Source organism: Rhinolophus hipposideros (genome assembly GCF_964194185.1).
Source record: "Rhinolophus hipposideros genome assembly, chromosome: 21".
Classification (NCBI taxonomy): domain Eukaryota; kingdom Metazoa; phylum Chordata; class Mammalia; order Chiroptera; family Rhinolophidae; genus Rhinolophus; species Rhinolophus hipposideros.
In genome coordinates, this window is record NC_138067.1 from 27892164 (window position 1) to 27914783 (window position 22620).

At 42.1% G+C, this 22620-nt stretch overlaps 1 protein-coding gene across 2 annotated transcripts; it reads right to left on the reverse strand.

Annotated features, from left to right (window-relative positions):
• Positions 1 to 4187: 4187 nt before the first annotated feature.
• Positions 4188 to 14647, reverse strand: SDR42E1 (short chain dehydrogenase/reductase family 42E, member 1). 2 transcript variants are annotated; one of them, XM_081031431.1, is made up of 3 exons: positions 14361 to 14647; positions 7406 to 7500; positions 4188 to 6853 (listed from the first exon to the last, which is right to left on the reverse strand). In XM_081031431.1, exons 2-3 carry the CDS (start codon positions 7471 to 7473, stop codon positions 5743 to 5745), a joined length of 1179 nt encoding a protein of 392 aa, XP_080887557.1. In that variant the 5' UTR covers positions 7474 to 7500; positions 14361 to 14647; the 3' UTR covers positions 4188 to 5742. The 2 variants fall into 2 exon arrangements, with proteins under 2 accessions (XP_080887557.1, XP_080887558.1); XM_081031432.1 differs by having other exon boundaries at positions 4203 to 6853; positions 14021 to 14393.
• Between the last annotated feature and the right edge of the window lie 7973 nt (positions 14648 to 22620).

Below are 22620 nucleotides of genomic sequence, written 5' to 3' on the forward strand. Positions count from 1 at the left end.
ACAATTTTAATAATTTTAATAACTGCTGGTGTTGGTTGTGAAGGCAAGCTAACGGGGCAAGAAGGGTGGGGGGAAGGCGTTAGCCCCAGGGTACGCAGCTGGGTCCCGCCTGAGAGTAGACTTCTGCAGGCTACACCTATCTGTAAGGCTAGGTGAGCTGCTGGCAATTTGGAAAGGAATACAAGGTAAGAGATGCCCCAATAATTGTTAGTAAACTTATAAAATCTATGACAAAGCAATACTGGCTTTCTTATAATCACCACGTTAGGTGATTGAGGAAAATAAAATCTTTTTTTTTCTAATTAAAGTTTATTGTGGTGACAATTGTTAGTAAAGTTACATAGATTTCAGGATCTTGAGATTATAATGCTAAGCAAAATAAGTCAGACAGGAAAAGTAGAGAACCATATGATTTCACTGATACGTGATAAAAAAACAAAAACTTTTCTTGAAAAGAATCCTTAGGTTTATTCCGTAAGCTTGAGATATAGTATAGCCTAGGTAATATGGAGCCAGAATTAGTCATTTGGCCTCCAGTAACTGCCACTGTTCCTAATGTAGCACCTTTGCCACCCAGGACCAGAACAGCAGTAAGGGAATCAAGTATTTTAACAGGCCTGCCTGGCCCCTCTTTTTTTTTTTTCAGGTGTGTGCAGTTTGGGCATTACTTGTGTTCCACTACAAAGCTCTTCATCCAATGAAGTGATCCTTCAACAGGCTAATAGATAACTGCACATGTGGGGACAGAGCCAGGAGTGCAGTTTCCAGGCTTTCGGCCTCACGTGGAAAGGTGCTGGCTCAGGTAGTAGATGACCATCAGCTGTGGCTAGTTGGCCATCAGCTGTAACCAGTGAGCCATTGGCCACTAATATAACTGCCGTGGCAACGCTAGCAGAAAAATGGGGGCTAGCAAGAAGGTGATGGCTGAGCTAGCAAGCAGCGGAGTGTGGATTGCAGATTGCAGAGAAGCGGATTGCTAGCAGGTGAGATTGTTTGGCAGAGACAAGTGGATGGCGGTTTGCGGATAGAATGGCTCCTGCCTCTTGTGTCTCCAGCCCAGCCACCAGCGAGAATATAGCGGTATGACTCCCCTATCTATGGCTCCGTGGGTGTTCCTTTTTGGCCTCACCATGTCCTGTGTTCTTATGTGGGGAGCGAGACCAGAGACCCCGCAGGCTGCCCTGCGTGACAGCCCACCTTGGGGTGGCGGTGCTGGGTGGCTTATGCCCAGGTGTGTAGGAGGGTCCCCACATGCAGAAGCATGAGCGTCGTTTCATAGTTTTATGTAGGTTTGGGAATTCAATCCAAGGGTGAGGGTAGGTGAGGGTAGCTGGGAACCCTGAAGCTAATGGAATTCCTTAACTGTAGTATCTCTTGGCTGTAGAAAGGAAGAGAGTTAGCTTTCAGGTAATAAACTGAGTTGATTCAAGTGGTCCATTTTCAGCTGAGATGTGGAGGGAGCTTTTCCTCCACAGAGTGGAAAGCAAGATAATCTTCCACTCTGCCCACATCCCTCCCCGTTTTCTGAACATCTTACGACACCTAATCTTCCACCATGTCACATGCGGAATGGCCTCACTTATTGTGCCCAGAGGGAGTGGCAGTGCCCTGAGAGGCCCTGGCTGAGTCCAGGAAGTCTGGCCAGAGAAAGCGAAGGTCATTGGAGCCTTGTGGGCTGGGAAGTGCTTGCTGAGGCCCTCACCCCCAGGTTGGGGAGGACGTGGAGCCCTCGCCCTGATCTAGGCCTCATCTAGTCATGACTTAGTTTACACACAATTCTACTATGTTGGTTATTTTTCCCAGGCTTCAACAGATTATAAACAGTAAATTAGAAACAAAAAATTATTTTAAAAAGGGAAAAGATAACATTCATTCAACAAGTACCTCCTGAGCTCCTGTTTTGTGCTAAGCATTATGGATTCAACAGGAAGCAAGACAAAGTCGCTGCACTCATGGAGCTCACAGGCATTAGACAATTACAGACTATTACAGTAGTGATAAAAGCTGTACAAGAAAAGCAGAGCGCTCTAAGAGCTTGGAGCAGGAGGACCAAACCTAACTTGTTGGCATCATGAAAGGCCTCTGGAAGAAGAGACTGAAGCTGAGACATGAAATAAACCTTCTACAGTCAAAAAAAAGGAGTGTGTGTGTGTGTGTGTGTGAAATTCAATGGATACTGGTGACATTTACTAAGGAATAAAAGCCTGTAAGAATTTCGAGGGACTCTGAATTTCCATTTTGGATGTTGCCTGGAAGGTACATGTGAAATAATCCAGGTGGAGATGCAGAGGTAGATGGGTCTGGAACTCAGAAAAATGGTCTGGGCTAGAACTATAGATTTAGCAGTACAGTTTTGGAATAGAGATGGACATTAAAACCAGGGGCTTGGACAAGATCACTTAGGGAGAAAGTATGGTATTAGAAAAGGGCCCAGCTCTGAGCACTGAAGAAATCTACCATTTAAAATGGGAGTGGAGGAGATAAGAAAACTGATGAGATGCAGGAGTCTGTCTGATGGTTGGAGCAGACTCCAACGTGGCCTCTAATGATCCCTACCTCCTGGTACTGATGTCTTTGTGTGGTCTCCTCCCACATGGAATAGGACTAACCTGAGTAACCAATCTGATACTGAAGGAAAGACAGCGCATGACTGAGGTTGTGACTCTAAAACCTTTTTAGACCTCAGAGAGAGACCTAAGATAGAAGCTCAGAGAGCTGTTCGGACAGTGAGCATCCCAAAGAGTATTGTCCCTCAGCAGTCTGAGCAGAAGCCCGAGGTAGAGAAGGACTTATCTCAAAGAAATCTGTGGGGGTGGCTTTTGCCTAATGGAGTGAACTGTCCCCATAGGGGACACATAAAGTGTTCAAAATAATTATATTCATAATGACACTATCAGCTTGGACTGAGAGTTACAGTATAAAATGTAAAGAGGCTTTGGACCCCCAAAATGCTACTGGGTAGAAGCATGCTGAGGAAACTATGTAGCTGTAAACGTGGGCTACCTTTCCTGGACAAGGAGCATCACTCAGAGGGGAGAGCCCAGACTCCAAGATGGCCCCCAATATTCCCTACCTTCTGGTTTTCACACTTTTGGGTAATTCCCTCCCACACTAAATAGGACTGACCTGTGTAACCAGTATATTGTGGAGTGACAGAGTGACTTTTGAAGATAAGTCATGAAAGCCATTGTAACTTACACCTTCTCTCTTGGATCACCTGCTCTGGGGGAAAGCAGTTGCCATGTCAAGAGGACATTCAGTTTTACAGAGATGCCCACATGGTGTGGAACTGAGGTTTCCTGCCAATAGTCACGTAGATGAACCATCCTTGAAGTGGATCCTCCAGCTTCAGTCAAGCTGTCAGACGACTGCTGCACCAACCAATGCCATAAGGCGACTCTCAGGGAAAGCCATAACTAAGCATGAGCTCCCCAGTAAAGCTGTATCCACATACCTGACCCATACACACTAGAAAGTGATTAACGTTTGTTGCTTTAAGATGATATGTCTTGGGGGTAATTTGTTATGTGGCAATGGATAATATATAACAGGAAAAAGGCCAGAAGAGTGCAAGTTCATGAAAAGTAAATGAGCTATTTTCTCAAAGGGAGAGTGGACAACTGTGTCAAATGTTGTGGAATGGCCAAATGTCTCAGACCTGGATGGCAATAGAGCCCATATATCAATCCTGAATTTCACTGAGATATCTTGATGGTGGAAAACAAAAACAAGCAAAACCCCGCTATGTACAATATACTTGGTTTGAGAAAACTGAGAAGTACCGTGTTTCCCCGAAAATAAGACCTACCCGGACCATCAGCTCTAATGCACCTTTTGGAGCAAAAATTAAAAAGACTCATTAGAGCTGATGGTCTGGCTAGGTCTTATTTTCGGGGAAAACACGGTAGCTATCGTTCTTTTGAAGGACTTCATTAAAAACATGCTTTGAAAGTCTGCGATACCTCTCAGTGGCAATGGGTGAATGTTTTACTGTACTTATCTGGCCTACGAGTGACCTTTTTGTATGGACACACCATGTCATTACTAGACTGTAAATCTGTAAAGGGCAGAGAAACTTGCCCCATAGCACCTGGAGTGTGAGATAGCTGCAGGTGTTTATAGAAGTTCCCTGTGGACTAAAAAGCAAAAACATCTTAAGACCCCAAAAATATTTTACCAAAAACAATACTACCACCACATTTATATTGCAATTTATATATTAAAAATATTTTCACCACATCTTATTTTATGCTTCCAACAAACTGTGTGAGGTGGGTTCATAAAAAGGGCAAATACAGTCATTCCCATTTCCCAAATGAGGGAACTAAAGTATTAGAGGCTTCAGTCACTTTGATAAGGTCACACAACCTATTCATGGTTGCAGTTCTTCTGGTATCAAGTTGAGCACTTTTTCTAAAACATCCAAGCAGCACTCAGGAGGGGTTGTTCATCTGGCATCCTTCTTCCACCAAGACTCTCAGAACAACTCTAACATTACTTTCCAGGGCAATCTATGCTATTTTACAATGTTTTAATACTGTCCTTTCTGTAGCTGGAATCATGGACTGGGTTAAGATTCTGTCTTCTTTCCACTTTGGTTCCTATGCAACAACTTGAATGTCTTCCAAGGCAGTCCCCGTGGATGGCTGAACAAAGCCCTTGTTCAAACTTTCCTCATTGGAAATGGCCTTCAGAGAACCAAAAATTCTTCCAGTAAGAAAACCAGTCTATTAGTTTACAGTTATGCTTCGTTTTTTAATTACGAATGGCATCATCGGCTTGGTCATCTTCCTTAGTCATCAGACTTATAGCTGTTTCTTAAAGTTCAGTCTATCCTCAGACACCAAAACTATACACAAACATTGAGTATATTCAAACACATTTGTTACAGACTTTGAGGGCACACCACGAAGGCATTCCAGAAAGGTTAGCAGCAGCAGCCCCCTCTAAACAGAATACCCCAAAGGAAGAAAACACTTATAAGGAATGTATAATAACAATATTAATAAAAATAATGGCTTAAGTGTGCTGAGTGGCACTTTATAACCATGTCTAATTTAATCCTCCAAAGAATCCTGTAAGGTCAGATAAAGGTCTATTTGTTTAAATATCAAACATTAGCATGTGGTCACACAGGTAATGCCCTTATATCACAAAGGGCAAAAAGTAATTCTCAAAACTTATGCAGTAAATAGCTAATGCCTCCCCTACAACAGCCACCAGCTCCTCAGAGGGTTGGTCTGTAGGGATCTGGCCCAATTTGGTGTTTTTCACACATTTTCAAGCCTGTTAGCATTTTGCCGTGTACATATCAGTGTGCGTTTTAGTCCATTTTAAGTAGATGTAGTGTATGGAACAGAAATAAGTATGTTTTTGGCTTCTGAGAAATTTAGGGAAGACATTTCCAGTCTAACTAAGTTTAGGTCTACAGCTACAAAATGACTCCTACTGCACCCATCTAAAGAAAGAGGACACACAAGAAGCCAAATTTCAAATTTATCTTTGTTTCTTTATTCTCCCATTAGGATTAGTGCAAGGAGGTAAGAAATGAAGACTTAATCCAAGAATCTATTCTTGAGTAACAATTTAAAGAGCCAAAATTTGGCACCATATCTAATCTAATCTAATCTGATCTGATCTGATCTAATCTAATCTATCTTTTAAAACTTTAAAACTTTAAAAGATGGTTTCTTGAAAACCATCTCAGCAAATGTGATCGGCTCCTTAGTTTTAGTACCTCGTTCATAGTGACAGAATCACAGAAGACAGCCATGTGAGAACTGCCATAATCAAAAATAAGACTAATAGCCCATCCCAAACAAGACACTCAGAATCATGACTCCCAGGACTTCGGCCATGACCACGGGCTTTAAACCATTCTACTACTTCGTGGAGGTCAAATGGCTGAGCCTCATAGCCTAGCTCTTTCTTGGCCTTCTCTAGGCTGAAGTAATGTGTGACACCAGTTTTGTAAACTTCCGTGCGGGTGAGGAAGGGCTGGAAGTTGTAGAGTCGACCCAAAACAAAGTAGGCCATCTCTGTTAGGAAAGCGAAGCAGTAGATAAGGGTCAAGGGCAGGCGGATGGAAGGGAACCGGTAGCCCAGGCCTTCAACCAGAGGCCGAAAAAACTCAAAGTTGTTCACAGGTCTGCCATCTGAGATGAAATAGGGCTGACCAGAAGCAATGTGGCCCCTGTCCGCTTTCAGGGCCTCTGAGGCCAGAATGTGAGCGTGAACTAGGTTATCCACATGGACAAATTCAACCAGGCTCCTGGGATCCCCGAACACAAACTTGAACAGGCCCCTCTCGATGTAGCTCACTATCCTGGGAAGGTGCCTTTGTTCCCCAGGCCCATAGATGCCAGCTGACCTCAGAGCACAAGTCCTCAAGACCCCATCACTTCTTTCCAGGGCTGTACCATTGGCCTCCAGCACCTTCTTCTCTGCAATTGATTTGGTCCGAGAGTAGTGGTCAGGATGGAGGTGAAGAGGTAGGTAAGGCAGAGATTCGTCTCCATTTCGGATAACTTGACCTCCGAAGACGACATTGAAAGTGCTAGTGTAAACTAATCTTGGCACCCCTCTCCTCCTGCAAGCCTGGAGAATGTGGTCTGTGCCCCCCACATTGACTTCTTCGATCAGGTTTGGATTCAGTTGCTCCCGCCCTGACATACCATAAGAGGCAACGTGGAACACACAAGTGATATCCACATCCTGGAAGGCTTTCTCTACATCAGGTAGGTGGCGAATGTCTCCACGTATAAACTTGATTCCTTCTGGAGTGGTTTGAGAAGGGCTGCTGATGTCAAAGAGAATCACGTGGACTCCCTTCTGGTTCAGAGCGCAGCCTAGGCTGAAGTGAAAAACAGTAACAGTTAGATGAAATCACTGTTAAGCTATGCCTAGGAAAAGTATGTAAAATAACCGACCAAGTCTTCACAGCTTATCCTGAGTCCCTTGCTTTACATGTTCATTGGGGGAAGTCTTATTTATGCAAATATTCAGAAATGAGAATCCTTGCATTTACTTAAATTACATGAGAGAGGCTTTTATCTTCAAAGACAGTGGCATTGATATGTTATACTTTGTCTCTCTGTTCTTTGACCCACCATCCATTCTTTGGAATATTGACGAATAACTTTGAAAGAACCACTATTATTTTAAATTGTTTTTGGTGATGTGAATATTTCCCCTCCCAGATTCAATGGCTTTTTTTCCTTAACTTGGAATATATCCGCAGTTCTCAATTTCAGTATCTGAGCAGTGAACAAAATAGTTCATTCCTGGCTTAACACTATACAAACAAGTAAAAGTCTATATTGTATTAATGTCAGAGTTGAAAGCTACTTTTTCTAGCAACTACCAGTAAAATAATTCTAGGGACATATTTTATAGATGCACTGACCGGAAACCAAAATAGCCACCTCCTCCTGTAATGAGGACACTTTCCTTCGGAGACTTTTGGGAGTCCATATGTGACAGTCAAAAGGATAACTGGACCTGTAAGAAAGAAATATGCAACACAGTTACTAATCCAAATGCAAATGTGACTGTCCCTAATTTGGGTTAACAAAAACAAAAAGGCAGTATCCTCTAATAGAAAGAAAAGCTAAGACCTAGGTTCTAATCATAACTGTGTGATGTTAGCCAACGTCTCCTCCCCTTTCACTTTTGGACTTCAAATTTCTTCCTCTGTAATATGAGGACAGAAACATCTGCCCTGCCTCGCGGACAAGGTGGATATGAAGGTTAAATAAGATAATTACCTGGGAGTCCTTTGGAAACCACAAAGCACTCTCCAAATGTAAGGCATTATTCTTAATCCTTGGGAAAAATTAGAGCCTTGTTGAAAAGAATTCATTCAACTTTGGTAAGGAGAGGCATTTTCCCCCATGCATCAGAAAAATCAAGGACAGAACTCTAAAGCAAATTTCCAACATCTTTTGTTTAAAGTTCACACGGCAACATAGTTTAATACTGGTGTTCTGGTAACCCAATATACAAAAAAAAAAGGGGGGGGTGGCAAAAATTTCCTTTGATACAGCAAAGCACATTCCCCACCTCCAGGAAATCTTGCAAGTACTGCATGTGCTCAATGCGTATGGGGGGTCACACTTCTCTGTCCCTCCTCTTCTATGCCAAAATAATAAGGATTATGTTATAAATTACATCTTATAAAAATATCTATAATTTTTTCTCAAGGTTCCAAGACCCTATTCTCTCAAGAACAAGACAAAACAAGCAAAGAGTGGGTGACTCAGCTCTTTCCACTTAAAAAGAAATGGAGCAGGAAGCACACACGTCCTCAAATGCACTGGAAATGCACACGCTCCCTCACTCAAGTCCGTGGAGACATTCATAGGAGTGGTTAGGCAGGGAGACTGCAAGAGACCAACGTCACCTGGACAACTTAATCCCTGTGAGCCTGTTGCTGCCTCTAAAAAGTGGAGTTGATAATAAGATCACAGGCTTCTGAAGACCGAATAGGATAGTGTATAAAGAGTACCTAGCAAACTGCCTGACATGATATGGGTGCCCCATGGATGTCATTTCTTGAATTTCCTTTTCTGTAAGCTCTAGGGTTTGGGGATTCGATTATTCTTTTATACTCCCACATAGCGTGCTGAGGTCTCTCAAAAGCACAGGGTTACAAAAAGTTTGACAAATTCTCCTGGAGAAGTGTACTACGTAGGTCAGATTGCCAGGAAAGCTAACCAGATCATCCATGCAGAAATCAGTAGGTGTGACAGCTGAAGACAAGATTCAGCAAATGACTGTCTCCGTGGCTTGAGGGTACGCAGGAAGGGAAGAGTGAGAAATATCAGGAACACTGAACAAAACGGGTGGAAGATGCCGGATGGATTCCAAAGCAATTGCCACAGCTGTGCTTACAAGAAAAGTCATGAAGAATAACGTACCAGCATCTCTTAAATTTACCTAACAGTGACCTTATGACCACTGTCTGGCTGCATTGTTCTCAATATTTGGGTCTGTTCAAGTGTCACTTACTCAACTTAGACAGGCTTCTCTGATCGCCTCACCTAAAACAGTTCTCCCCTACGGTAAATGCTGCTTTGTTTTTTTCATGGCACATTTCACTATCTAAAATTACCATTGATCTCCTTCCAATAGAACGTTCAGTGCCATGAGAATTGAGTCCTTTGGCCTTTTTCACTGGCATGTCCCCCCTGGAACCTAGAACACAGTAGACACTCAACAAGTAGGTGTTGAATTTATGGATGATTTTGAACACTGAAATACATCCAACTTAGTAAAATTATGGTGGGCACACATTATGCAGGGCCCTGCAGTAGCTAAGAGTCATTGTTACATATGCTAATTAACACTGTCACTTTAATTTCTCTCCTATAAAGTTCTGGAGTGAAAAGGACATGAAGCTAAATAAGACAGATCTCCTGCGTCCTGAAGCTTAGGATGAAGGAGAGAGCCTTTTGCAAATATCTGAAGTCCAAGGCGAAAAGGAGAAAACAAGATTGGTGTAATAATGCCAGGACAAACAAGGTACTGTGGGAGCACTAAGGTGGGTGGTGTGGAGCAGAAATCGATCCTGAAGGTCTGATCAGTGAAGACTTTGTCAAAGACTAAGCATGAGAGCTGTACTGGGACAAGAGGATGATCTAGGCAAGCTGAGATGAGGCAGAGGGTTACTACAGGCCGGGAGCCTCATAAATTAGTGGAATGATAACAGGGAAGGCTGGTATAGGGCAGCTAATATGGCAAGTCAGCTGTGGCTGGAGTACCAACTGAAGCCAAAGGGAGCGGCTGTTGATTTGGGGCAGGACAGCCTGGGGTCAGCTTGGAGACAGCTTTGAGTCCCCTTTGGGGGAGTCTGGATTCCATTCTATAGACAACAGAAAGCCCTTGGAGGTTCAGCATGGCATCGTCACTTTGGCCCTTGCCAAAGAGCACGCTTTCCCTGCAGGAGGGAGAGCCTGGAAACCGGCAAGAGTCTAGGTAAGGAGTGATGAGGATCTCGGCTATCGGCGAGGATAAAATGTCAGTGGGCTAAACTGAGATTAGGACGAGAGTGGGAAGCAATTCAACGACATGGCAGCAGGCGGTTCCCACAAGTTTGAGGAAGGTGTTGCCACAAACTGAAAACGCACACACAGGTTTTAGAAATGTTCTGCCGGGTTCATAGAGTTTTGATTACTACGATACCAGAGAACAAAGTTTAAGATAGTCTTCTTCGCACCACAAGGATTCCACTGGAAGGGTTCAGAAACGGACGAGGCCTCAGAGTCCAATTAAGAAAATTCCCACAGAATTTATTCCTAATCTCTAATTACGCTTTGTTTTTAAAACGGCACATTCCAGTCCAGTCTCAAGGCCATAGGCCATTCATGGCTCATGTACACATCCATCAAGCTGGGGACGGACAAGTTCAAATGAATAATGCTTCCAGTACCTGCCAGGCCTATTCATGCTACTCCTCATTACCTTCCAGCTAATTCCAGGACGATATGAGGCAAGAGCTTAGATAACTGACCTGATCAGGACGGTCAGAAGAGAAAGGGGAATAAGGAAATATTAATGATTTATCAGGACAAACACCAAGGAAAACAAGCCTATCTACCAGGTCGGTAAAACCTTGATAGATTGTAGATTATCAGTCATTAATGGTACTTCACAGGAGCCGCCTCCTCCCTTCCTGGCTCCCTAAAATCAGCACAGAAAAACTGCAGCGAACACATTTCACAGAAAAACCACAAGAAATTCCCGTAAACACTAAGCCAGGGATAAAGGGAGTATACACGTTTTTTTTTTTTTTTTCAATCAGCTGCCTCATTTTTATATACTTCATGGCTTCTGTTTTATTAATTTGTTTCCATCTGATTCCTTCTAGGCCTGGGCACTGCAACTGGCCTTTATAATTGCAATTGCTTTACGGCTCCTCTAAAATGTGGCTTTGTTCAGTAATTGCTTTCCTCTAGGTCAGTGGGAAGGGTCACATCTGACCCGAGCAGACGTTTCAGTGGAAACAGGTTAAAATTAAATACATGATCAAGAAAAGGGAATCTTAATTACAAACAGGAAAAAATGAAATTTAAAACCTGCCTGACCTCTTGATAATACGAAGATAAAGTGAGGGTAATAAAGTTGACATCTCATGGGGAAGTGAGGAGAAGAAACTCATAAAAATGAGTAGGAGTGCTTTAGATTTACAAAGAACTAATTAAATGCTAAGGATTAGTAATAAGAGCCTTAGATTGTGCACACAGTTTCTTCATCCCATGAGTTCAATGTGATGATGGGACTAGCCCTGTGGTATTATAATACAATATACAAATCTAGTGCCACTGGAGTATGAAACACAGAGGAGAACTGAAGAGTGCTTTCATAAAAGTTAAAATTTACTTTATTTACTTTAAGGGAGAGAAAAATATCTCCAGGTCGTTTAATCGTACGATGGTGTGTTTTAAATGACTGCCTTACTACTTACTGATTGTAAGCGAAAGGTAACTGTATTCTTACTGTATCGAGAGGAGGAAAACACATTGGGGCCAGAGGGCTTAGAAACGGTGCTGTTCAAATTCCATGCGTGATCTGAATATTTTTGTATTTAATATAAAGCAGTCAAAGCAGTAACGATGAAGTAGTTAGAGATGATAAGGAAAACAACCCTGATACAGGTAAAAGGGATGTGAGGTGTAAAACCAAAAAGACCAAATGCATTTGGGGAGAAAATTAACTAAGGGCATAAGCACCAAGTGGAAAGTTGATATACTCATGACAGAGAGGGGTAATTGTGCACATTGTTTTCAATATAACTAAAGATGGCAGGGCAGCTGTCTAATTTTCACCACGTTATCTAATCTTCTTGTCCAGATCCCCACTTAAACTCCTTTTACCCAACTATTGCACAAAATCTCCTTGCAATTCTTCACGATGCTTATGACAAAAGTAATTATAAAATTTTATAACTGGTATTTCCCATCTGCTTCCCAAACTACTATATAAACTGCCTGTGAGCATAGGCCATTTCTCTAGGAATATCTACAGGGACAAGAAGTATCTGGCAGATTGTAAATTCAAATAGAATGAGTACGCTGCAACCTTTTCAAATGCCCCTTTCTGCTGTATCTGCAAGGAGTATTACACTTGTATTTCCCCTCTCTAGCTCAGCATGTCTGCCACTTCAACATATCCAAGTAACATCGGCTGCCATTTTTTAAGCACTTAAAGTATACCAGGCATTATGCTAAGCCATTTCCATGAATTATTTCCTCTGATGCTCCTAATAACCCTCTGAAACAAGTACTAATTTGTTAATCCCAAATTTACTGACCTGACTCCTGTGGAGGCTTTCATAGCTAACATATCTAGCGACCTCATAGTGGTCTCTCCAATTCCCAGAGGGGCAGAGAGGAGGTGCCCCATCCTGTCCCATGAGGTAGAGGTAGTAGGGTTGTGGGGTTAAGTTTCCTAGATTGGAAATCAGAAAATATGGGTCCTAGACTCGGCTCTCTCACCAGTTCCCTGTGTGACCCTGTGCAAGTCACTGAACCTCTCTGATCCTGTTTCCTCCTCGCTAAAATGAAAATAGCAACTATAGCTAGATTTATTATTTTTTATGGGCTCGGAACTTTAAAGGCTTTAAAGATTTACCACTGAAGCCTCAGGACAATCTTGTCAGTTCGTTATTATTATCTTCAGATTTTCAGATATGAAGACCGAGGGTCAGAGGTGAAGAAACTTGCATATATTAATATACATCTGAAGTAAATGAAATCACTACCTCGAAAAGATATCTGCACCCCCATATTCATTGCAGCATTATTCACAATAGCCAAGACATGGAAACAACCTAAGTGTCCAGCAATAGATGAATGGATAAACAAAATGTAGTAAATATATACACAATGGAATATTATTCGGCCATAAAAAGAAGGCAATCCTTCCATTTGTGACGACACGAATAGACCTTGATGGTATTATGCTAAGTGAAAAAAGTCAGACAGAGAAAGACAAATACTATTTCAATTACATGTGGAATCTAAAAAAAGCTGAACTCATAGAAACAGTAGAATGATGGTTGGAATGGGGTAGGGTGGGGTGAGGGGACGATGAGATGCTGGTCAAAGGGAACAAACTTCCCGTTATAAGTTAGAATAAGTTCTAGGGATCTAATATTCAGCATCAGTGACTACGGTCAACGATACTGTATTATATGCTTGAAAGTTGCTAAAAGAGATCTTTCAAGTTCTCGCCACACACAAAAATTCTAGTCATGTGAGGTGATGGACATGCTAACTAACCTTATTGTGGTTATCATTTCATAGTTGATACATGTATCAAATCATCACAGCATACACCTTAAAATTTCACCATGTTATATGCTAATTGTATCTTAATAAAGCTGGAAGGAAAAAAAAACCAAAGAAAGCAAGAAAGAAAAAGCTAGAAAGAAACTGATCCAAGGTGATGCAGGTCCTAAGCAGCAAGTTAAACCCAGGGCTTGAAGTGAGGTCTGTAGTGTTAGGTCTCAGAATGTTAGAGACCTCAACTCAATGTAGGTCTCTGAATGTTAGGGCTCAGAGACCTTGACTTACAGACAGAGCCACATCTGCAAGAAAACAACAAAATGTCTGTTGGCCTGCACCTGCAGCCAGAGCCAAACTTGCGATAACAGAAAAATGCCATAAACCAGCTACTGGTTTGCAGGCAGTTAACATTTTCTGTTCAAACAATGCTACCTTGTCAGCACAGCCCCTAGAAAAGCCTCCTCACCCCCTCCTTCGGGGCTGCAAGTCTCCTTTAGACATGCAGCCTGGGCTGTAGCTGGTTTTGCTCAGCCCGATGAACTCTTGCTCTCTTACAATAAAAACTTAATTTACCTGACCATGCGCGTTCCTTCCTCGGTGGACCTATCATGTAGGACTCCCCACCTGGGTTGGGACAACATAGTCTTGTTCACTTACCACCTTCACAACTTCTCTCACACCTGGCACCTCTGGTACTATGAGTTACCGATTATGTTTTATTTAGATCTACTTACCTTTTTTACAAGAAATACATCCATTTTAAATGGGAACCTTACATTGCCACTGTAAATGGGAAACCAGAATCATCTGTCAGAAAGGTAATCTTTCCAAAAAAAAGTGAGATGAAAATAAAAGATGTGAGTCCAGTGTAGCAAGATACAGATGCCATTGAAAGCTCTGAGCTCGCGGCCTGCAGTCTTAACAAAATCAAGGGGGAAAAAAACAAAAAAACAAACAAAAGCACCCAGCAGCGAGCCAGTGTTTCAAGCCTTCGCGACTTATTAGAAAGCCAAGCTAGAAAGCCTGGCTCCTTAGAATCCGAAAGCACCGAAAAGGGGAGGGTTTTCCCGTCACCTGTGTCAGTTCCTCACTGCGCCGCTGTGAACCACCCGCCGGTGACTGAGCTCGTCCCACCTGGGCTGCCACCCCGCGCAGGTCCAGGCGGGGTCACCTTCAGCTGTCCCCAACGCTCCCTGGAGCTGCCCGCCCCTGCAAGCCCCGCCCAGGTCCCCGCGCACGGCGGCCCTCTCTACCCTGGTCCATGCACACGGGGCGTACAACCGTGAACTGCACAAAACAGGGAGGGCCAGACCACAGCGCCTGGTGCCACCCCTGTCTGGCACCTCCTGAGCCATCTGACTGGCCTCCTGGAGCCACTTCCTGGCCTCTCTAGGAAGCCCGGAGGTGTTGGCATCTCTATGATGTGCAGGTTTCTCGTCCACCCTCACCTTGTGCTGAGGCAGCAGGTTCTCTTCATGAATCTCCCACATGTGCCCAGTCCCTGCCTGTATTGCAACTTCGTGGGAGTCCTTACAGAGTCAGGACTACTGCTATTCCCACCTCCAGTTTCTGCCTTTAGACTTCCACCTCCATCTCTGTTTCCCCCCTAATGCTGAGCACAGTACCTGATAAATAGGAGGGGCTCAGCTCAGTCAGTATTGCCTGGGTGGATGGATGGATGGATGGATGGATGGATGAGGCTTCATGAGACTCCTGAATATTTTAAAGTCTCCTTGTATCTTTTAAAGTCTCTATTTATCTCTGAGTTTCCACATTTATGTGTGTCTATATGTTTTCCTGTGTCCCTAATTTTCACTGTTTTTTCCAATTCTACTTCTTCTGGTCACTGAGCAGGCAATGAGGCCAAGACTAACATTTGTTGCTGGAACCAAAGACTAAAAGTCATGTAAAAAGGAAGGTTGGCATCAGTATTCAAAGGTCTCCCTGAGAGGCCCATCTTGTGTCTGCTCATCAGGAATCTGGTTCTATGGAGAGTTGCAGGCTCTGTGTACATACACACAAACACACACACACACACGAACTGACCCCTGGCTGGGGAGGATTTCATTTTGGAGGCTCAAAGGATGAAGATTTTGACTTTGTGTGCTGCTCTTGCCACATTCAGACTCCTAGAACCTCATATGAAGTACGTAATTTCCTGCTAAGTTTCCACTAACAACACAAAGTCACAAGAACAACCTCAAGCCCTGGGATCCAAACATTAATGAAGACCAGGTGAAGAAAGCCAAGTCTCCAGAACTGGCCTCTCTGACCTTGTTCGCCTGTCTTGTCGTCAACTGTGATCCAACTATAAATTGTAGGAGACTGAGATATGATTGTACCAAGTAGTCTTAAAGAACAGCTTTACTGTTGCTGCCCAAGATGCACAAAGATTAGAAGAGGGGAAGAGGAAAGATAGTGAGGGGGCTGGGAGACCAGCTACATGCTCTTGGGACCAGTAGCCAAAGAAGAAAGACTCCTCTGAGGATGTTGTAGAGAAGACAGATTTCCCTTGGGGACTTCAGACCCCCTCAGGGATGCCCAGATCTATGGCAAGTTGATAGCACATGAGAATAAGTATGGCAAATTTCAATGTTAGTATTCTTGTGCCACCCAGGACTCTTTTAAAAAATAAGCACGTTTTAAAGGAAAATTACCAACTTTATAATTACTTCCTTAGTTTCCACTGCAATTTAGTGGAATTTACTAAATTGATTGTAAAGTTGATTTTGTAAAGGTCTGAACAAGAAATCAAGATAGAAATGACCAGAGAAAGAAATGACTGCAGTGTGAGTTTATATGTCAATGCTTGTTTAGTTTCTTTCCCCCATTAATATATCCAGAGAGTGGGTACTTTACAGAAGAATCAATTTACAGTCATAATTCTTCATAGGTGTACCCTTATTCTTCACAAAGTACTTTCACACCTATTAGCTCATTGGATCCTCACAGAAATTGTATGCATAAGGTTCTTTGGGTTTCAAGTAGTAGAGAGTAGCTCTGGTTAATTTAAGTGAAAAAAGAGCAATTTTTAGAGTCTCAAAAAGAGGTGACTATTTATGTATTTACAGTAAGCAGTAAATGTATTTACAGCTAGCTTCTATGATAGATAAACTCTGACATCTCAGTGGTTTAGTACATTCTCTGCATTCCTTGTCTTATGGCCCCTTCCTCCATCTTCAAAGTCAATAATATAGCAGCTCCAAATCTCTCTTTGCTCTATTGTTGTCACATGGCCTTTTCCCTCCTCTATAGTTTAATCTTCCTTTGCCTCCCTCTTATAAGGATACTTATAATTACATTTAGAGCCCACACAGATAATCCAGAATAAATTTCCTATCTCAGGAACCTTCACTTAATCACACCTGCAAAGTCCTTTTTGACATGCAAGGTAACAGTCCCAGATTCCACTAATTATGACATGGATATCTTTGGGGCCATTGTTCAGCTTACCGCAGATGGGATTCAGTCCCACCCAACCATTGGACAGAGAAAGATTATTACATAATATGTCAGATGTGGTTTTCCCCAACAAATGGATTTTTGGCACATAACCAAAGAACATACTTCACAAACCAGCAAAACCAGTGTGTGCTTTGTGAAAGACTGCTAGTTTTTACTCAAAATGTATCTTTCCCTTCTTCCATAATAACAGTGTTTTATTAACACATGACCATCTAAAATAAAAACTACATTTACCAGCCTCCTCAGAAGCTGGATGTGCCTAGGTGGCTGAGTTTTTGCCAATACAATGCGTGTGAAAGTGATATGTGCAATTTCTGCATCACATGCTTAAAAGGAAATTTCTTGCCTGCTTTTCTCCACTCCCATGGACTAAAACTCAACTTCATTGAGTCATTGACTCAGCTTCAACACTTCAGTTGAGGATGGGACCCTAAGGAATGTTGGAGCAACAAGATAAAAGGAACCTGGATCCCTGAATGACCTTGGGGGGTAGTCTCACTAGTCTCACCAATCTTGATTATCTGTACTATTACTTAGTTATGATACTATACATCTTAATTGACATTTTTTAAAGAGAATTCTAGATTCACATGTAACATTTGGCAAAGCTATAGTGTAATAATATCACAACCAAGATACTGACACTGATACAATCCACAAGTCATATTCAGATTTTCCCAGTTTTACATGTACTCACGTGTGTGTGTGTTTTGTGTATGTAGTTCTTTTCAATTTTATCACATGTATAAGTTTGTGTAGCAAGCCACTGTAATTGGAGGGTTTGCTTTTTTACAGCAGGTTAGATTTTATACCAATACAAGATAGTTAAACGCCATGTGCTAAGAAAGAATGATGTATTTAAAGGCAGAAGATACTGAAATGTGTTTATTGAGGAAGTGGCTTGTGACATGAGTCCTAAAAAATGTGCAGGGGTTTGCTCAGAAAGACGAGAAGAAAGGGACATTTTGGTGGAAGAAATAACAGGCAAAAGCATAGAGTCAGGATTGATGTCACATGTCTGAGGAGTGACGAGGTACTGGCTATGTCTGTGCTGGGAGGGAAAAGGAGATACCATTCTGTATAGTGCTCAGATTCATTCATCTGAAGGAAAGATCTTGTCCATGTGTTGGGACTGTCCAGTGGACCACAGCAAGATGGAAGAAGTCTATAGGAGGAAGAAGGCATGATCCAGATTCCCATGTTTCATCCTTTTCCTGACATATCCTCATTCTCAGAGTAACCCTCTGGACTGCTTCTGGGGCTTCTTTAGAGCCCTGCTTTGGTTTGGGGGAACTACAGCATCTGAAAGCATTGTCCTGATACATTTTTAGGGGTCTCCTTCTGCCCCCGATTATAATTTCTCCAGGGAGCCACCTTTTCAGGGGTGGTGGTTTTCAAATAGGATGTGTTACGATCAGCTAGGAGGTGTCATAACTAATATCTTACCTATGGTATAGTCATCAACTTAAAGTAATGAATGATTTAACTTTTTAATTTTTAGACGTAGAGGCAGTATGGCAAGGAGATTAGAAGCATGGACTTTGGAGTCAAAGCAATAAATATTTGAACCCTGACTCTGCACAGAGGATTCCTGAAATGATGAAATAAGACAATGCCTGTGTTCCCCTACAGACACCCGTGGCCAGTGTTAGCTGCTCTTGTTAGACATCAAGTTCAAGATTACATGAGCAAAACTTGTACCAGGATAGTTTACAGCAGCATTACTCATAATATCTCCAAAGAAGAAACAATCCAAATGTCCATCGATGACTGTACAGATCAACAAAGTATGATCTGTCCATCCAAGTGGACTGTTATTCAGCCATGAAAAGAAATGGGGTACTGATATATGCTACAATGGATAAGCCTAGTAAACAATATTTTACTAGCCAGTTTCAGAAGTCCATCACTAAAACCACATATTACATGATTTCATTTGTATGAAATGTCCAGAATAGACAAATCCATAGAGATTGAAAGCAGATTGGTGGTTGCCAGTAGCTAGGGGGTTCAAGGTGAAATGAGGGGGCAGGGGTGACTGCTAATGGACATAGGATTTCTTTTTGGGATGGCAAAATGTGGTCATGGTTGCATGACTCTGTAAATACTAAAAACCATTGACTTCAAATGAGTGAATTTTGTGATATGTGAATTATACCTCAACAAAACTATATCAAAAAAGGTTACACCTACACTGATGTCGTTGTAATTTCAATGTTGTTTGAGTGGGAGACGGCGGACGGGATGTCCTGTTACCCTGGATATGCCCACAGAAGTGTGTCATAGGTGGCAAAATCAATGTGGGTGAAAGTTGAGAAGCCACTGCCTTAGAAAAATAAACATAATTCTCTTGCTCCACCATCTCAATGTGATGGCTTTGCCCATGGGGCTGTCCTCTTACCTTCCTCTTACTCAGGGAAAGGAGGGAAAGGTAAAAGCCAGGAGAGGAAGTGATGTTTGAATAATAAGTGGTTTTCAATTAATTACATTAAAATTTGAGAGTTGATTTGTACTAATTTTTGTGATCAGATTACTCCATGTTGTCTCTCCTCTAACTGCAAGGGTAATTTTATGCTGGGATTATTTTAGTCATTCGAATTATGCATGTATCAATATTTAATAGGTATTTACCTAACCCAATGTTTCCCTCCCTCAGAGACCATGGAAGTACAATGTAATATAAATAGGTGGTGCATGGTACAGAGGTGAAACTCCTTTTACTTATCCATCCTTGTTTGTAAAGAACATTCAGGTGGTATTTCTTGAAAAGCAATGTATATACTATTCAAATGCATCTACAAAACTAAAGGCAGTGCTGCGAATGCTAGGAGTTCCTTATATGGTACTAATCGCAATTCTTGCACAGATGTTTCACTAGGATTCAGTATGTAAGACAAATTAAAACTTACCATTTGTTTAGATTTTCCCCTTTGCAAAGAACATTTCCTCACTAGTTGCCAGCTACAGTGTTTTCCCGAAAATAAGACCGGGTCTCATATTAAGTTTTGCTCCAAAAGACATAATAGGGCTTATTTTCAGGGGATGTCTTATCTAAAAATCATGCTAGGGCTTATTTTCTGGTTAGGTCTTATTTTGGGGGAAAGATGGTATTTGAATTTCTGTCACTGACAGGATCACTTTTTCCTGTAGAATCCCTTGTTCTTTAACTAACACTTGCCTATTTATGCTCTGCTCTGCCTCCCCTCTTTTCTTTTTCCTTCCTCTCCTTGTTCTCCTTTTACTTCAGCTCTCTTCTCCATTTTCTTTCTTTGGCTCCCTTTTCTGTTCTTGCCAGCTCCTAACTGGGTAAAATCCAAGATTCCACCTTCAGCCTTCTTTTCTTCTATAGTGTATACCTGTCACCTAAAAAAAAACTCTTCAGTTTTCTTGGTTTCAACTCTGACCACTGAGCTGATGGCTCCAAAACATATATACACTTGCCACTGGGATTTATTTATGGGGATGGTCCGTTGATCTCAATCTAATGTCCATAAGGGGATTCCTTATCTCCAGCAATATGTGGCATTGGCTGTACCATTTTGACGTTTCCCTTCTTTTCCTTCATTCTCATATTAGTTTAATTTGCTTAAAGCAGATTCTCTTGGATTCATTCTTTTTCAAATCCTTCTGCTTTCACTCTGTTTTCCTGATGGCCTTCTAACCAGAATAATAATATAAAGCGTCAGCAAGTTAATCTTGGCAGTCTGCAAGGTTTGATCATCTCTTAGACAATCCATCCTGAGGCCAGACCAAGCACTGCCTTTTCACTCCCTTCCTGCACTTCAGGGTCCAAAGATGCCTCACCTCCACACCACTCCCCTCAGTCCTGTGGAACAAGATGAAACCAAGAGAGAGCCTTAGGTAAGAGGACCTGAATGAGACAATGTAGGGGAGGGTGTGGGCGTAAAAGATATGACATGGACCCTAGGGTTTGGGGAATGAGGAATGGTTTCCTTTCTATCAGCAGAGTGGCTCTGTGGGGTGGCTATTATTTTTTCACTCAGAGGCATCTTGTTTAACTAGGTGTATTCAGAGATGGGTAAATCAAAATAGTGTTAATTTCAATATGAATGCCATATTTTTGCTAAAATCCTTTAATATGATAGTGTGTCTTAAATATATTTTAAAACAACGACATAACTGAAGGTATACCTCATGCAAGTTTTGGAAAATATGCATCATGTCATTGACCAAGTCATTCCCTATTCTCAAATCAATCAGCCAGATCAAAGTATTCGAACAGTTTTTGAGTTATATGCCTCAAATTTTATTTAATGATTTAGCCGTTAGAAAAAAAAAAGACTTCATATTTCAGTTCACATAAATATAACAGAAACTTTATGGCAACTGTTTCATTTTTGGTAGGTAGATTGATTGATTGATTGTGGAGTTTGTTGTTGCCATGAATTTGTTACTTAGATTATTATTGTAGAAAAAATTAGAGCACGTTAATGAGGAAGGAAATGGGGGCAGGATGCATTGGGCAGGAGATCTTGGAGCAAGGAATTGCAGGAGGCCAGGGAGCTGGGCAGGTGGACAAGTGTTCCAAGGGAAAAGTCAGAGCAGATGTGTACCCATGTGTTTGAGGAGTGGCGAGGAGGTCCTTGTGACTAGAATGGAATGAATGAGGTGATAGAAATCTGGGATGTGGTCTTAGAGCTTTGGAGGCCAGATCATCTAGCCTTGGAGCCATTTAAGAATTTTGGCTTTTACTCTGAGTGAGATGAGGAGCCTTTGCTGAGTTTTTAGCAAACGGGTGATATGATAGGACTGAGTTTATGTAAGCATTTCTTTGGTGCTAGGTTGAGAATGGACTGTAGGGAGACAAGGGTGGAATCAGAGGGACCTACTATTACGAGGCTGTTGCTGTCATCCGGGTAGGAAGAAATGGTAACGTGCACAAGGTTAGTAGCAATGGAGCGGTCAAGTAGTGAATATATTCTGAAGGTAGAGGCAGCAAGATTTCTTGGATGGGTTGGATGTAAGTTGAGTCAAAGAGCAGGGGAGTCCAATGCTTGTATGTTGTTCTAGTAGAAGGATGAAGTTGCCCTCACTGAGATGGGGAAGACTGTGGGTGGAATAAATTTATAACATGTAAGTTGGGGAACAGGAGTTAGAGCAAGCTGTGAGCTGATAACGCTGTAGGATTGAGGGAATAAAAGTTAGAGTCCATAGGACAATAAAGGAAGGCGGAAGAGGAGGGGGTTAAAGAGAGAGTAAGAGACGCTCAAGGAAACATCTATAAGGTTGGTGAAATTCCACAGTGGTGGTGACGGGAGGAGACAAAGGACCTTGTTAGCAAGTAGATTTCTCTTTCCTGTTATATGCACTTTGGAGATTGTGTTAGTTTCCTAGGACTGCCATAACAAAATTATCACAAACTTGGTGGCTTAAACAACAGAAATGTAGTATCTTATAATTCTGGAGGACAGAAGTCTGAAATTAGGGTGTGGCAAGGCCATGCTCCTTCTGAAGTTTCTTGGGGAAGATCTTCCCTTGCCTCTTCCAGCTACTAGTGGCTTCAGGTGTTCCTTGGCTGAGTTATCATAATTCCAATCTCTGCCTCCATCTTCACATGGTTTACCCCGTGTCCCTCTGTTTTCTTCTCTTTTAACTCTTAGAAGGATATCTGTTGTTAGATTTAGGGTCCATCCTAATCCAGGATGATCTCATCTAGAGATCCTTAACTTAATTACATCTCCAAATACTCTTCCTCAGCCCTCCCAAATAAAGTCATATTCACAGGTTCATGGAGTTAGGACATGGACATATCTTTTGGGGGCCACTATTCCCCTCACTACAGTGATATAAATGCTTCTTCCATCTGCTCCATCTCTTCCATCCCAACTCCTAAACCACTAAAGGCAGG